At 61.6% G+C, this 14763-nt stretch overlaps 1 protein-coding gene across 1 annotated transcript; it reads right to left on the minus strand.

The window, feature by feature from the left end:
* Positions 1–79: 79 nt before the first annotated feature.
* On the minus strand, positions 80–12500 carry CA9 (carbonic anhydrase 9). The gene is made up of 11 exons (XM_080572734.1): positions 12090–12500; positions 6703–6732; positions 5579–5749; positions 3503–3645; positions 3045–3137; positions 2780–2846; positions 2422–2579; positions 2173–2314; positions 663–692; positions 456–549; positions 80–304 (listed from the first exon to the last, which is right to left on the minus strand). Exons 1-11 carry the CDS (start codon positions 12214–12216, stop codon positions 241–243), a joined length of 1119 nt encoding a protein of 372 aa, XP_080428860.1. The 5' UTR covers positions 12217–12500; the 3' UTR covers positions 80–240.
* Between the last annotated feature and the right edge of the window lie 2263 nt (positions 12501–14763).

Here is a 14763-nt window from a genome sequence, read left to right on the forward strand (position 1 = left end):
TGCGATGGGAAGGGTCCGGCGTCTCTCCGCCGCTTGGTCCTGGAACAGCACGGGTGGCCGGCAGCGCAGGAAGCTCTTATAGCTTTTTGGCCTTTTTTATTAAAGTTTTTATCGTTTTTTGTAACAAAAATATCTGCTGGGGCTGGGTGTTGCCCCAGATGAACAGTCCGTGCAGCTGGGGGAGGCTGGTGCCCCCCCAGCTCGGGGCGGGAGCGAGGGGACGGGGCTGAGCCGCGGGGCTCACGCTGTGTTCTCGGTGGTGGCCGCCGTGTAGATGACCTTGGATTTGGTGGGCGAGTCCAGCCTGGTGTGGGACGAAGAGCAGGGTGTTAGGGCAGACAGGGGGGCCCCAATAACTCAGCTGCATAATGCTCGTTTCCCATACAGCTGCGTGCAGGGGCACGGGGGGGGGACAGCCGTGCTGTGCCCCCAACCCTGCTCTTCCCACCACTCACCGTGCGTTCTGGCTGCGGTGCTTGTAGACGTAGAACACGAAGGCCAGTGCCGTGATGGCAAAGAGCACCCCGAAGACCACAGCCAGCACGTCCCCTGCAAGCCCAGCACAGGCATGTCATGGGGTGGGTGGTGGTGGTTTAGGGGGCAGTGGGGGACACAGGGCTGGAGGGGACACGAAGCCAGCAGCCTCGGGTGAGCATACTTACCTGCATGAAAGGAGGAGCTGGTCTGTCCCGCTGAGAAAAAAAAAAAAAATGTGAGAGCCCGCTGCAGGGATCCCAGGGTGGGTCCAGAACAGCCCCCCCGTAGCTGCCTACCCCAGGCTCAGCACCGGGCTGCCAGGACCCCCCCATCCCCACTGGGTGTCCCCCAGCACCCTCCCCAGGGCCAGCACTTCCCGTACCTGCTGCCACCACCCCCAGGAGACATGGCACAGCCAGGGGGTGGCCCAGAGGGGAGGAAAAGTGCCAGTACAGTGGGGACAGCCAGCCCTAACACCACCTATCCGTGCCCTAAATCCTGCGCCAGGCACTATTTACCCAGCGCAGCAGCGCTGCTCTCCCGCAGCAGCATTATCACCTGCACGGCTCCAGCATCGCGCGCCGGGTGGCACTATCGGTGCCAGCATCCAGCAGCTCACGGAGCAGCTTCCCTGAGCCCCCAGCTTGGGAAAAATCAACAAGCGTGGGCGAAGGAGGTAGAGCTGAAAGCGAGGTGGGACGGGACCCGGCCCCACCGGTGCACGGGGCAGTGCGGAGCGGGGAAGGCTGCACCACCCCGGTGCATGCAAGGTCTGGGGACCGGCAACCTCATCCGGGAGCACGGGGACACCAGCCCGGCATTCAGACACACGACTCCGGGGCCAAGGGCTTTGTTTGGGGGTGGTTTGATAGAAATAGCAAATAAGGGAAGAAAAGAGGTGAGCTTATTTGCACCTCCGCCCCCTCGCCTCTTGCCAGCGCCTGCAGAGGAATAGCTTCTGCAGAAAGGGGTAAAAGAAAAGGCTCGGCGGTAAATGGAAAGCACGATAATGTTTCTAACAGGTTTACCAAAGATAGAGCATGCCAGCCTAACCCGATATCCTTCTTTGATAAGTGATATTCCAGACAAAGAAAATGCGGTAGATTTTATCTCCCCGGGCTTCAGTGAACCATTCGCCGTGGTGCCGCCCGGGAAGCTGCGAGCGAGGCCGAGGACCACGGTGATTAAATCCTGCAGCCCTCAGCGAGCTGGCCGCAGGTGGGGTGGCGAGGGGGGGGCGGCGGGCCGCTGTGCGGTTAGCCAGGCATTCCCCCGGGGCCTGGGACCCATCCTGTGCGCTATTTCTATTAGTCACCTTGACACAAGGCGACAAACGCCACCGGAAAGGAGAAGGAACAGGATGTTGGACAGGGAAAAAAAACCCCAAGTGAGCTCAGAGAACTGAAAAGGGGCACGGACGCGGTGATGCAGAGCGATAGTCGCACCTGAGGGCTAACAGGAACTTCTGCTCATAGCTGGAAACCACCGGTGACAGAAAGGGCTTCGAGGACGCACCGAGGGAACCAGCCTCTGTTTGTCCTCGAGCAGAGTGGTGAGTACCCAGCCTGACAGCCCCCAGCCCTGCTCCAAAACCCAGGGTAACCCGTGTAAAAAAAATGCATTCCCCTAAGGGAAGCAGAGCCCCGCTCCTCACCCTGCACCCCAGCAGCCCCAGGATGCTCGCCCGCTCCTTACCCGTGGGCACCTGCCTCTCCCGGGAGAAGGTGGGCTCGAAGCTCGCCAGCACCCACCGCTTGTGCAGGCCCTGGGGCGGCCGAAAATTGTTCTGCAGGGGTTTGCCGTAGTCGTACTGCAGGCTTGTCACCAGCACCGAGATCTGGGAGGAGAAGGGCGTGAATAGAGCAGGATGCGCACTGCCAGGAGCCAAAAAGCCCCCGGCGCACGGCATCCACGGGGACCGGCATGGATGCTGCCCCGACAGACCTGGTCATGGGAGAGCATCACGGTCTGGTTGAAGACCGTCCACGTCACCGACTGGAAGCAGGGAGGGGTGGTCAGGGAGCCGTTGTAGCGGAAATAGAGGTGCAGGCTGTCGGGCAGCAAGCCCGCGATGTTGAACCCGGGCACCAGGACTTCCTCATCTGGGAGGAGAAGGCACGGGAGTGAGGGCAGCCCCAAGGAGGGGAACGGGACCGGCACGGGGCTCACGGAGCACACCTGGCCTGGGGCATTGCCCAGCCCAGCCTCGCACCACCCTACTGCATGCACCCGGCGTGCCGGGGAGGGCAGGAGATTTGCCCTTCCTCTCCACTGCACGGGGTTTCCCTGCTGGGGGCCTCACCTTCTCCTTGGATTTTGCGGAGATGCTTGAGTATTTCCTGGTAGAATGGGTTCTCCCTCGGCCCGACCTGCAATACAGCAGCAAAGGGAGGTTTGGCTGCCTGCGAGGGGCACCCTGTCCTGCTGGACCCTCCTTCCCATCAGGGCTGCCTCTCCTCTCCTCCCCAGGGGCACCAGCACCATTGCCTCTCCCCAGAATTACCCCTGACGCCCACCCCAGCCCCACTCCCACCCCTCCTTGCCCAGGGCTGGGCTCTGGGACTCACCTCCAGGAAGGCTCCCAGCACGGCCAGCCCATCCGGCTGGGCCACCGCCGCCTTGAAGCTGTCGTACTTGGTGTTGTAGTGGACCACGTGGAGCTGGAGGGAAACACACAGGATGGGCACACCGAAGAGGTGCACACCCCCACGAGGCTCCCCGGCCATAGCAAGGGCTGGGAGAGGCACACGGCCATGCCGAGCATCCCTGCTAGGGGTAAGTGTGCAGGTGGGATGGAGAGAACACGTGCCAATGGGTAGAAGCAAGCGTGAACAGCTGCCCATGGGAGCTGCCTTGCTTATGGGCAGCAAACCAGCCCTGGACAGCAGGGCTGGAGGACAGCAGCTAGAGAAAAAGGGGGTAAAGCCAGACGGGAGCTGGCAGGGCAGGCTGTGTACAGAGAAAACTCCTGCTCCATCAGCCCAGCGCTGGGAGAGGACGGTCGAGGGGGACGAGGGCTCCTCACCTCCGCAGCAAAGCGCTTCCCATTAACGGTGTGCTCGGAGCCGGCTGTCGTCGGGGATCCCCAGTGCAGGTGCAGCTGCACGGCTCGGTACTGCTGGGCATAGCCGCCCGTGATGGCCAGCGACTCGGGCAGCTCCAGGACAACTGCAGGGCAGGAGGAAGAGGTCGGTCAGTAAAATACAGCGTCCAGTCCGTCCCAGGTTTGCAGAGGAGGCGGCTTAAGGGAAAGAGTCACCCTGGGCTGGTGGAAGCTGGTGACAGCAAACAGACTCGCTTTTGATCTTTAATGAGGCTATAGGTGGGGCAACGGATAGCGCCGTGCAAATGCAGCAGGGTTTGGCTTTCAGCTTCGGGTTGTAGGACACCCCGGTAAGTAAATCACGGCGGCTGTTCCTTTAGCTGGAAGTGCTCAAAGTGAGCAGCCCCTCTGCAGAGACTCCCCGGGCAGCTCCACGCTGGATGCTGTCCAACAACTGATGCACTGGGCGAGGATATTATAAAGAGACCGTGGGCAAAGTTCAAGGATAGGCAGGATATTCAAAATTCAAGGATAGACAAAATTCAAGGATTTGAATTTTTGGCCAAGGCCAAGTCCAAAATACCCACCTAGCAGAGCCAGCCCTCATGCCGTGGTGTGGCAAACCTAAGGGCTGAGCTATTGGGACATGCACCAAAGCCACCAGGAGCATCCCCGGACCCTGGGAAAGGCTGCCCTATCCTTCCCAGCACCTTCTCATTTTTAAAGTCAGCTCTTTTCCTTCCTCATCCCTCTGTAGGTGAAGTGTCAGTCAGATCACCAGCCAGGGCACAGGTTTGGGATCAGGAACACAAGGCAGCCGTGATGAGTCATTTGTCCTCTCCTGTGCCGCCTGCCACCGGGCTCGTAGATACAGAACTCAAATACAGGAAGTGGGACACTGCTCCCTCCCTGGGGATTTATCTGCTTTAACATTTCTTTTGTATATCTAGATCAGGGCATTCCTATTATTTATCTGAGTCATTTTCAGGCCCTTGCAAAAGTTTGTGTAGCGTATGCGTTGTGTAAGGAGGAGTGACAGCAGAAATATCCCGGCTTTTCAGAACGATCACAGAAGGCTGGCAGTCACCAGAATAAAAAAAAAAAAAAGGCATCTTATAAGCAGATGAGAAACTTCTTCACCCCCCTAGCCCTCTCGACAAAAATGTTACGAGCGCTTTCTGAACACCAAGCAACACCAGATGCCAGGGTGTCTAAAATAGCAACCACTGAGCTCGACCCGTTCAGCTATGCAGGCACGCCAGGGCGGGAGGCTGTAAAGTAAAGCTCTGGGCATGCAGCGAGTCCGACTGGTCGAGTTTGCTGCATCAACTCCATCTAGCTACCAGGTCACGGGGCTGTCTTATCACACCTTCGACACGTTGCTGTCCCCAACAGCTTTTCTTGGGAACTGGCAGCCACCGGCGCGCACAGGATGAGCGAGGCGCTCCTGGAAAGACCTGGTGGCAGCCAGGAGCTGCCACCTCCAGCTGCAGGGCAGGAAGGAGAGGTTTTTTGTCCCCCCCAGAAAGTTGGGACAGAATCCATTTACATTACCGCAGTATCAGTCTCACCATGCCAGATGCTGGGAGAAAAAGCCCTTCTAAAACTGGAAAAGGGAAATAAACAACTTCTTAAAGTGCCTTAAGATCCTGAGATAGCATCTCGAAGCACGGGCTTTAAGTTGGCCAAAGCTGTGTCTCCTAGAAGACTGATGGGTAGGTACCTTAAGGGCTAAGTCACACCAGGGACCAACCAGTCCTTTGAAAGTGGAAACAACGGCTGCAAACTTGCATCAGAAGTATTAGGGGCATGTTTTTAGAGGAAACATGGATTATAACAAATTCCCGGAGCCACCACCCAAAGGCAGTGAGTTGTGAGCTCTCCATCTCCTGGTTTCTCCCCTCCAGCCAGGAAAGCCCCTGGGTCCGTACCAGCCTGGCAGCCCGACGTTCCCCTCGCAGCCCCAAAGAGGACACGAGCGAAGCCCTCCCAGAGCCACGGGGAGGGTTTCAGAGAAGCCTGGCCCTGCCAGGAGAGGCTGGTGCCTTTCGCACCCACCTGTGTGCCCGTTGTTCTTCAGCTTGAGCTTCTTGCTGGCGGGCAGGCTGTAGCCGGAGAGCTGGATGGGCCGCAGCTGGGGGCTGAAGATGGTCTTCTCCGTCTCGATGTTGATGGGAGACTGCATGGTGCCCGAGCAGGCCAGGTAGTGCTCGCCCCAGCGCTCTGGTTCTGCAACGGGGAGGCAGCAGCGGTGAGGCCAGCCAGGCGAGGAGACCCCCGGGGCGATTGGGGTGGGTGGGAGGGAAGGGGCAGGCGCGGTTTGGGCAGTGCACCACGCTCACAGGTTTGGTTTCCACCAAGCTAGCTCGGGAGCAGCTCCCCGCTGCCGCGTGACGGCGCGCAGCTGTGCCACGAAAGGGCTCCGAGCACGGTGAGCTGCCAGGAAAGTCTATTTTAGGGGTGTTTGGGAAGAGCGCGAGAAGATCATTTACAAGTGGACTTGGCAGGCGGAGGAGCCTGCAGCTCGTCACACGCTTGCTGCTGCCGGGCGCAGCCTTGTTGCTTCTCCCACTGCTACGTGAGCCCCTCGAGCACGGTGCCACCAGGACCACGCGAGCCCGCAGCCACAGGCGGCAAGGTGCCGGCCCCCAGCTGTGCCCTGCAGCCCCACAAAGGGACGGCTGATGTCCCCAAAACCTCCCCTCGCACTGCAGGGGGCTGCTTCTAGCATTTCTCGGGTCAGCACAAGCCTGGGCTGTCCCCCAGCCCACCCCTCTCAAGGGGACAGAGGACAGGGGTGAGGACACAAGCTAATCCCTGGGCAGGTCAAAGTCCCAGCACAGGCTGCAAGTCCAGCCTTGGGGAGCCCGGCCTGGCACAGGATGCGGCCAGCACCCGTCTGGGGAGGGGGGGGGAGCCTGGCCCCAAGGGCACCCCAACACGAGGGTTTGGGGGATCCCCCAGCAGAGCTGCTGCTGCCCCCCCCCCCAAATGGGGGCACCCCGGGCTCTCCAGCCCACCCGTGCCCGGGTTCGGGCACCGCTGAACCGTCAGGGTCAGGCAGGAGGGAAGGGCGAGCCGCTGAGTGCGCACAGGAGCCCTGTAATCATTAACCACGGCTGGCTCGAGCCCAGCGTGCGCTGGGTGGTGGGGGAAAGCAGGAGTAACTGCAGGGTATTTACCTTCATAGCTCCAGTGGCTGTCACCAGGACCTTGAGAAAGAAAGGGGGAAAAAAAAAAAAAAAAGACAAAACACAAGAGCATGAATGGAAGGGAAAGGTTGGCAGCAAACACAGACAGGCAGTGCTCACAGCCCCGGCAGCAGGTCCCAGGGCTCCCACTGCACCCTCAGCTCCCTCCCAGCCTTCGCTTCCCCACTCCTCCTCCTCCTCCTCCTGCCCCACAGCCGGGGATGCTCCCGGAGGGCACTGCCTTCTCCCAGCAGGGAGGCCTGCGTGCATCACCCCGAGGGGAAACTCCGGGGCTCGACACTTTGTTATCATCATTATAATGGGAAAAAATAAATCACAGATACGGGCTTTTCATCGCTGAGCAGCTCTGCCCATGCTCTTCCAGCTGCACCAAGACAAAGGTAATTCACCTCCTCGGACTTGTTCTCACCGGGGTGCTCCTGGTGGCATGGTGCTGCTACCCCCGGCTGGCACATCCCGGCACGCGAAGGTGGGAGAGGCTTGGGGCGAGCACCCACCCTGCTCCCTCAGCTCCCCAGGGCACAGGCCGCTCCCCAAACATCTCCATCCCTCGCTAGGGCAAGTGCCCATTAGCCTGGATGGGGTGCTGCAGGGGCCAACAAGTGCCGCGCTGGTCCCCGGCCCTGCCACTGACAACGGCCACCGACAGCCGCTTGCTATTAATAGGAGCGGATTCCAGCTCACGGGTGAGAAAGGAAGAGGCACGCTTTCCCAGGCCCAGGCAGCTGATGCGGGGCCCCGAGCCCAGCAGGATCCTGCCCTCCTCCCAGCCAGGAGCCAGGCACGGCCGCAGCCCTGGTGGCCGCGGATGCTTGGGGACGCCGGAGCCGTGGATATGGGAACGGCCCTCGGGGCTGCCTCCAGCACGGTGGTGATGTCTCTGCAGCTTGTCAGAGGCTCGGGAGTCACTCGCCCAAGGTGTGGGGTGCTCCCGGAGGTGTACGCAGAGGGCTGGGCACGATGCAGCTGCCTGCACGGGGCAGGAACGCGTGTGCACTTTGTGCCGGGGGTGCAGTGGTCACAGATGGGACCCCCAAGAGGTGCTTCAGCAGCTTTCCCAGGCAGGATTCCCCTCCCGCAGCACGAGGGTGGCGGGCCTGGAGCAGGTAACAGGCGGCAGCCCGGGGCTGGCACACGATGCCTGGGTGCGCTGCACATGCCTCAACCGGCACAGCCTGCCCCGGCACCCTGCTTTTCTGCTCACCTCCAGGAACTCTGCCTTGACACCTGAAGTTTGAGCAACAGCACGGTGCTGGCACCTGCCCTGCTGCATCAGCACCGTGCCACCCACCCCGGCTTCCCAGGTCCCCGTGCTTGCTCCTGCGGCTGGTGGGGCTCCGCAGGGGCTCGCGGCCCCAGACCACTCGGTGCCCCTATAGGGAGAGGGGGATCAAACAGCCTGAAGGCTGCAGCTGCACACAGATTCCCCCGGGGGTCCCTTGGTACCCGAGCACCCACCCACGCACCAAGGCCACCTGAGAGCATTTCCCCACCCATGGAGCTGGGCGCAGCACCGGGGACGGGTCCCTTGGTGCACACCCCGAGCGATGAAGGTGAGCACCGAGGCCAGCCCAGCCCGGCGGTGGGATCAAGCCCTCAGCACCCACCCTGGCGTAGCCCTGCAACTCTCCAGACCCTTCGTCACGAACATTACCCTACCGCCCTGCGCAAACCCTGATTTGCATAATTTCAGCCTCCCTCCCACGCTCCCCGCCGGAGCACGTCTTCTCCTTCCGAGCACCGCGCGGGGCCAGCTCCCCTCACCGCTGAACCGCTGCCGCGCACCACAACAGAGGTGCTGCAGCTCTCTGCACGCCCTGCCCTACCCCGAGCATGCACAGGGGCTGCAAAGCACTCCCAAAAATGTGTGTGTGTGTGTGGGGAGCAGAAACACAGCTGCTGCCCAGCACTTTGATGAGTGCACTGGGAGAGTGCGTGCAAGGAGAGGACTGCTCGGTGGGGTCCCAGCAGGGAACAAACACGGGGCACCAGCAGGAGCTGGCTGCTGCTGCTGCAGGCACTAAAAGCCTTTGTGCTCAGCCACGTGGAGCCCTTCTGCTCCCACCTAGCACCAAACCCACCCCCTTCCCTGAGCTGGGGGGAACACAACATCAGCACAGTTTCCCCATTTCGGTGCTCCCCCCCCCCCCCCCCACGCACACACATGTACTTTGCTCACTCCCTCCCGCTCTGGGATCCTGGCGCTCGCTCCTTGACATCCAACACCATCCAACAACACTTTCCTGCCGAGCCCGGGCAGGCGCTGCCATTAGCAGCGTGCTGCTCCGCATGTCCTGCAGCCTGGGGCTGAGGGCAGGAGCAGCTTCGGGCACGGTGAGGGGCCAGCAGGAGCAGGGGCTGCTGCTAGCAGCAGGGGAAGGGCACCGAAGCAGCAGGCTGCTCCCAGGAAACGCTGCGGGGACGTGGGCACAGACCACGCACCCATGGCTGATTGTGCAGGGCAAGAGGCACCCTCAGCAGAGCCGGGCAATGGGGGGAAAACAGGGGGATGCCCCTTCTGCCCTCAGCTGTTTGCAATCCAGGGGACGCACAGCCTGCAGGGCACCTGAGGATGCCCAAATGCGGGGTGGCAGCCAGGTGCCGATGCCATCCGATGGCAGCAGGGCTGTCTGGTGCCTCCACGCCTTGAGCTCCGACAGGAGGAGAAGTTTACAGCTTCGGACATCCTGCTCCCTTATCGGCCGGGCACACGATGCCCTGTGCTCAGCCACAGGCAGCCCTGGGATCCTGCCACAGCCTTTGCTCACACCCAGCCCTGAACCAAACCCTGGCCAAAGGCTGTGGGGTGATGGCAGGACCACCTTGCTGAGGACCAGTCCCAGGCTGGGGGACCACGGAGCAGAGGACAGGGGGGTGTTCGTGGTGCTCAGGGAGCCAGGGGGCACCAGGACGTGCAGAGATGCACAGAGGGAAAGTCTCAAAGCAGCAACCAGCCCCTGCAGACAAGTCCCAGCCTAGCAGACACATCCAGGCACCTTTCCCCTCGCAAGCAATAACCCGATCAAGGTACATGGGCTGTGCCGCCGTGCTCACGCTACCCACGGCCAGCTCCCTGAGCCTATCTGCAGTGAGCACAGAGCTGGCACGGGGTTTGGGGCTGGCACGGCGTCTGGGCAGCATCCTCCTGCCAAATCCCACAGGGAACCTCTGCGCCCCACAGGACGGGACAGCAGCAAGCCCCCAGCCCTGCCCCACAAGCACAGCCCCAGTTTTTCCCCCCCAGACAGCCCCACGCAGCACCCATGCCCTTCCAACCACTGCGTGCACTGATCTCGCCCGAGCCCGTCTGCGTTAAATTCCTTTTTGTGTTTATAAACCCTGGCCAACCGCAAGCCTTGGGGATCAGCCTTTAATCTGCCACCGGCAGCTCAGGTTGCCACAGGGATTGTTCTTTGTGCTCCTGGGGGGCTGCGGGGCCCCGAGATGCAGCCAGCATCCCACAGAGGAACAAGTTATTTGTATGGGGGAGGCACAGGGCAGGAATCACCACGGCTTGTTCCTGCTCCCTGCGAACCCAAGTGGCCTTGGTGAGTGTTGGGGAAAAAGGAAACAGCTGGAGGGCCCTGGGCAAAAAGGGCCGTGCCAGCAGGAGGGAGAAAAATGGGGAATCCCAGGGGGCAGAGTGGGGCTTGAGGCCGGGGAATGAGGTAACTGAAAGTGGGTTAAGCTAAAGAAATGGGCTCCACCGGAGGAAGGAGGCATCGGGGATGAGCAAGAAGGGGACAGAGAGCTGGACAGCCTCGAGGACAACCCGCAGCTTGTGCCAGGTGCCACCGGCCATACCCAGTGCCCATGCTGGGAGGAGGAAAGGAGCCAGCCTTGCTGCGGCACACAGCTCCAGCACCATGCTGGGGCATTCCTGGGTCCCAACCAAACCCCACACCCCCACGGGGCTCCAGCCAGACCTTCAGGGGAGCCGGGGTGCCTGTTTGCCACCCGCCCCCCTTTTCCCAGTTCCATCCCCGTGCAGTCGGCTCCTGGCACCCTCCTGCCCTGCAGCCGGAGTTACTTCATCTCTGCGGCGAGGAGCATCCGCGTCCCCGTCCCCACGCGCAGCCCGGCGAGGCTGTGGTGAGAAATGTGATTCATCGCAGCAACAAAAGCAGCTCCTGGCACCAAACAATCGCCGATCCGTGCCGCATGGCAGCCGTCCCCGTACAGGTCAGGGCAACTCTTACCAGAGGCAAAACCAAGGACACGCTACGAGGCTGAGCCTGGGAAACACAAACCCACGGGCCAGGCTGGGACAGGAACGTCCCCGCGCCGTGCTCTGCCCCGGGCGAGCTAAGGCATGGCACTGCCCCAAAATCCCTGCTGAACGCTGGCAGCGCCACAACCTCCGGGTCAGAAAAGGGACTGAGACCAAAGGGATCGAGCATTCCCCTCGCTAAAAGAGAGACCCCAAAAATTGGAAGCAACCTCTACCACCCAGGACACAGCTCCCTAAGGGCGGGGGGAGGCACCCAGCAGCGCCCAGCCCCGTGCTCCATCCCCGGCTATGGGGCAGCCCCACACCTGCCCCATAGCACCGGCCCCTCCGGGAGGCTGAAACCCAGTGCTGGGAGCCCTGAGCCCCCCAGGCGGGTGGGAACGGGATCTGGGGGGGAACAGGGCTGCTCCTGCCGGGGGTCGTGGCCGCACCGGAGTTGGCGGGAGCGGGGACAAAGGCAGGGACGTGCGGCTGCGGGGCTGCGCGATGCCGGAGGGGCACGGCCCCACCGGGGGCCCCTAACGGGGGAGGCACGGCAGCCCCTACAGCCAGCAATGGGGACCCCCGCTCCAAACACCGGGGACCCTAAATCCGGCATAGGGGTGCTCCGTGCATCGGGGCACACGTGCGTCGGGGACCCTAAATCCAGCATAGGGGTGCTCTGTGCATTGGGGTGCCCGTGCATTGGGGACCCTAAATCCAGCACAGGGGTGCTCCGTGCATTGGGGTGCCCGTGCATTGGGGACCCTAAATCCAGCACAGGGGTGCTCCGTGCATTGGGGTGCCCGTGCATTGGGGACCCTAAATCCAGCACAGGGGTGCTCCGTGCATTGGGGTGCCCGTGCATTGGGGACCCTAAATCCGGCACAGGGGTGCTCCGTGCATTGGGGTGCCCGTGCATTGGGGACCCTAAATCCGGCACAAAGGCGCACCATGTATAAGGGGTGCCCCTCTGTCGGGGACCCTAAATCTGGCAGAGGGGTGCTCCACGCCCTGAGGAGCCTGTGCGTCGGGGACCCTAAATTCAGCACAGGGGTGCCCCGTCTATCGGGGACCCTAAATCCCGTGCGAGGGTGCCCCGTGCAGCCGGGGACCCCCACCTCGCAGCCCCGCACCCCCGGCTCACCTCTCTCCTCGGAGTGCAGGGACTCGTCGTCGTCGTCGTGCCCGTGCCCGGCGGCGGCACGGCCCGTGGCGGCCAGGATCAGGACCAGCACCGGGATCGGGACCGGGAGGGAGACCCGCAGCCTCATCTTGGGCGGGGAGCGCGGTGCGGGGCGCTGCGGGACGGGACGGGACGGGACGGCGGCTCCGTGCGCTGCCCGGGCGGCCGCGCGTACGTGAGAGCGGGCGGGGGAAGAGGCGGCCCTGACTCACGCCGCCGTTACCTTTTATAGAGGCTGGAGGCAAAGTCTGCCGCCGCCCGGCACGGCCAGGTGAGCCGCCGCCGCCGCCCCCCGCGCCGGGACTCGAACCCGCGGCGCCCCCGGGAGGCCGGCGGCGGGGGGCAGCTCCCGGCAAGGGGCCGCCGGCACCTGCGGGGGGCCCTGCGCGGCCGGGGCGGGAGGCCCCGTGCGCCCCTCTCGGGTCCCTGTGGTGGGGGCGCGAGGGGAGCCCTCAGCGAGGGGCTGCGGGAGATTTTCAGCTACAGGGTGGGGGATTCCCTCAGTAACGGGGTGGGACTCCCTCAGTAATGGGGTGGGGGATGTCGTCAGTGAGGGATATCTTCAGTGAGGGGCCGAGGGACATTTTTAGCTTCGGGGTGAGGGATTCCCTCAATAATGGGGTGAGGGACGTGTTCAGCGAGGGACATCTTCAGCGAGGGGGTGAGAGACCCCCCCCTCAGTAACGGGCTGAGGGACGTGCTCAGTGAGGATGTAAGGGACACCAGCAATGGGGTGAGGGACCCCCTCAGCAATGGGGTGAGGGACATCCTCAGTGCTGGGTGTCTTCCCCCTGTGCTGGGCTGAGGGACGCCCTCATCCCCCGTTGTCAGTGAGGGTTGTCTTAATCTACGGGGTGAGAGACCCCCTCAGCAATAGGGTGAGGGAATTCTTGAGCTCTAGGTGTCCCCCTTCAGCAGGGGCTTGAGGGACCGCGTCCACACTGGGTGTCCCACCCCTCAGTATCAGGCTGAGAGACCCCCCCCAGCAGTGAGGTGAGAGACCCCTCAGCAAAGGCATCTTCACAGCCGCCCCTCAGTGGTGGGCATCCCCCAGCAGAGGGGTGGCAGAGTGCTCGCTGGGGTTTGGGGTGGCATCTCCCTGAGGTCGGGAGCTGAGGACGAGCCTAATTGAGGTGCCTAAACTCAGCCTGGGACCTGAGGAGTGGAAGAGGTGGATGAGATGAGGTGGGATGCCCTTCTGGGGGGGCTGCAGGTTTGTAAGCCTTTGGAGATGGGCAGAGTTAAGGAGAGTATTTCTCTGTATCACGTCCAGGGGAGCACTCAGCCCTGCTCCTGGAGGAAGCCATGCCCCGCTGCTGATCTTTAGTGGAGGTGGGAAGCATAGGGCTGTGACCAAGGCCCTGCCTGCAGTGTGCCCCATGCCCCAGCCCTCTAGCCTGCACCGAATGTCCTCAACCAGCCTCATGCTGGTCTCCATCTCTCCATGGATGAGGAGCAGGAGATCAGGCAGGTGATGGGGGGCAGCAGGGCAGGCCAGCTCTCAGGGTGCAGAGAGGTGCCAGCGATGGCTCCCTGGGCACTGTGCTACAACTCAGGCTTTCAGTGTTTTTCATCAATGGTCTGGAAAAGTGCCCGGGCAGTGACAGGACAGAATTAGCTGCGATGCTAATTTAGGGCAGGAAAAGACTGAAGCTGCCCCGAAGAGTTCAAGGAGGCCATGGCAGTGCCAGGCACTGCAGCAGGTTGCAGTCTGCCTTGGTATCCGCAAAGGAACACACAGGCGGTGTAAGCAAGGGCACACTGCACGAGGGTGGATTTAAATCAGATGTTGCCATTCGCAGAAAGAGATCAGAGAGTCGTGGAGATGACAGCTGACTGCTTGCCAAGACAAAGCGAAGTAAACATCAGGGATTATCAAGAAGGAAACAAAGAACAAAACAGCAGAAAAACACATACTGCTGTTGTATAAATCTTTGGTGAAACCTCCTCTCGGTTGTTACCCACGGTTTTGTTTCTCCCATCACAAAAGGGACAGAAGCAGAAACAGCACGCACAGGGCCCCAGGGCTGTTTGGAGGCAGGAGTGGCTTCCACACAAGGAAGGAGCAAAGCAAGCATGGCTTCCCAGCCTGGAGAGGTGAAGTCTGTGGCTTTGTCCCCCCAGCTTGTACAGGAACAGGGAGTGGGGAACCTGTATTTACTCCTGGGGTGGCGGATTTACGGCACAATCAACCCAAATCAACTAGCAGGAAGTTTGAGGCCAACCAGAAAAATATCTTTACACATACTGCAGAAGAGAATGGGGGAAATCCTTTCCTCAAATGTATGGGCAGCATTGTGCCCATGCAAGAAGATACAAGTTAATGGGTTCATTTCTCCTCCACGCTGCCAGCGTCCCAGCTCTGTGCCATGTCCCCATGGGCCCCACACCTCTGCTAAACCAGTTTGCCCAGCTGTTTCCCAGCCCAAATCCTCGGTCATCCCGGCACCTTTCTATATGAACATGCTCAGCATCTGCTGAGCGCAGACATTGCTGTCACTGCGATGGGGCACAAGACCTGCCATGGGGTAGAGGAGCTCTTGCAGGGCCTGGGTTTTGTGCTGAGCAGGAGAAAGCTCTCCCAAAAAGCTGACAGCTAGGAAAGCAAGCTGCTGTGCCAATCCTTTGCAACCTG

Source organism: Anser brachyrhynchus (genome assembly GCF_964034855.1).
Source record: "Anser brachyrhynchus genome assembly, chromosome: Z".
Classification (NCBI taxonomy): domain Eukaryota; kingdom Metazoa; phylum Chordata; class Aves; order Anseriformes; family Anatidae; genus Anser; species Anser brachyrhynchus.

What these genes read in the sequence shown, in the direction of transcription:
- CA9 (XM_080572734.1), bottom strand. Translation starts at nt 12,216, where the DNA reads ATGAGGCTGCGGGTCTCCCTCCCGGTCCCGATCCCGGTGCTGGTCCTG. An exon ending in CCTGCACTCCGAGGAGAGAG is followed by an intron (nt 6,733 to 12,089) that starts GTGAGCCGGGGG and finishes TTCTTTCTCAAG; the next exon opens with GTCCTGGTGACAGCCACTGG. An exon ending in CAGCTCCTCCTTTCATGCAG is followed by an intron (nt 550 to 662) that starts GTAAGTATGCTC and finishes CTGGGCTTGCAG; the next exon opens with GGGACGTGCTGGCTGTGGTC.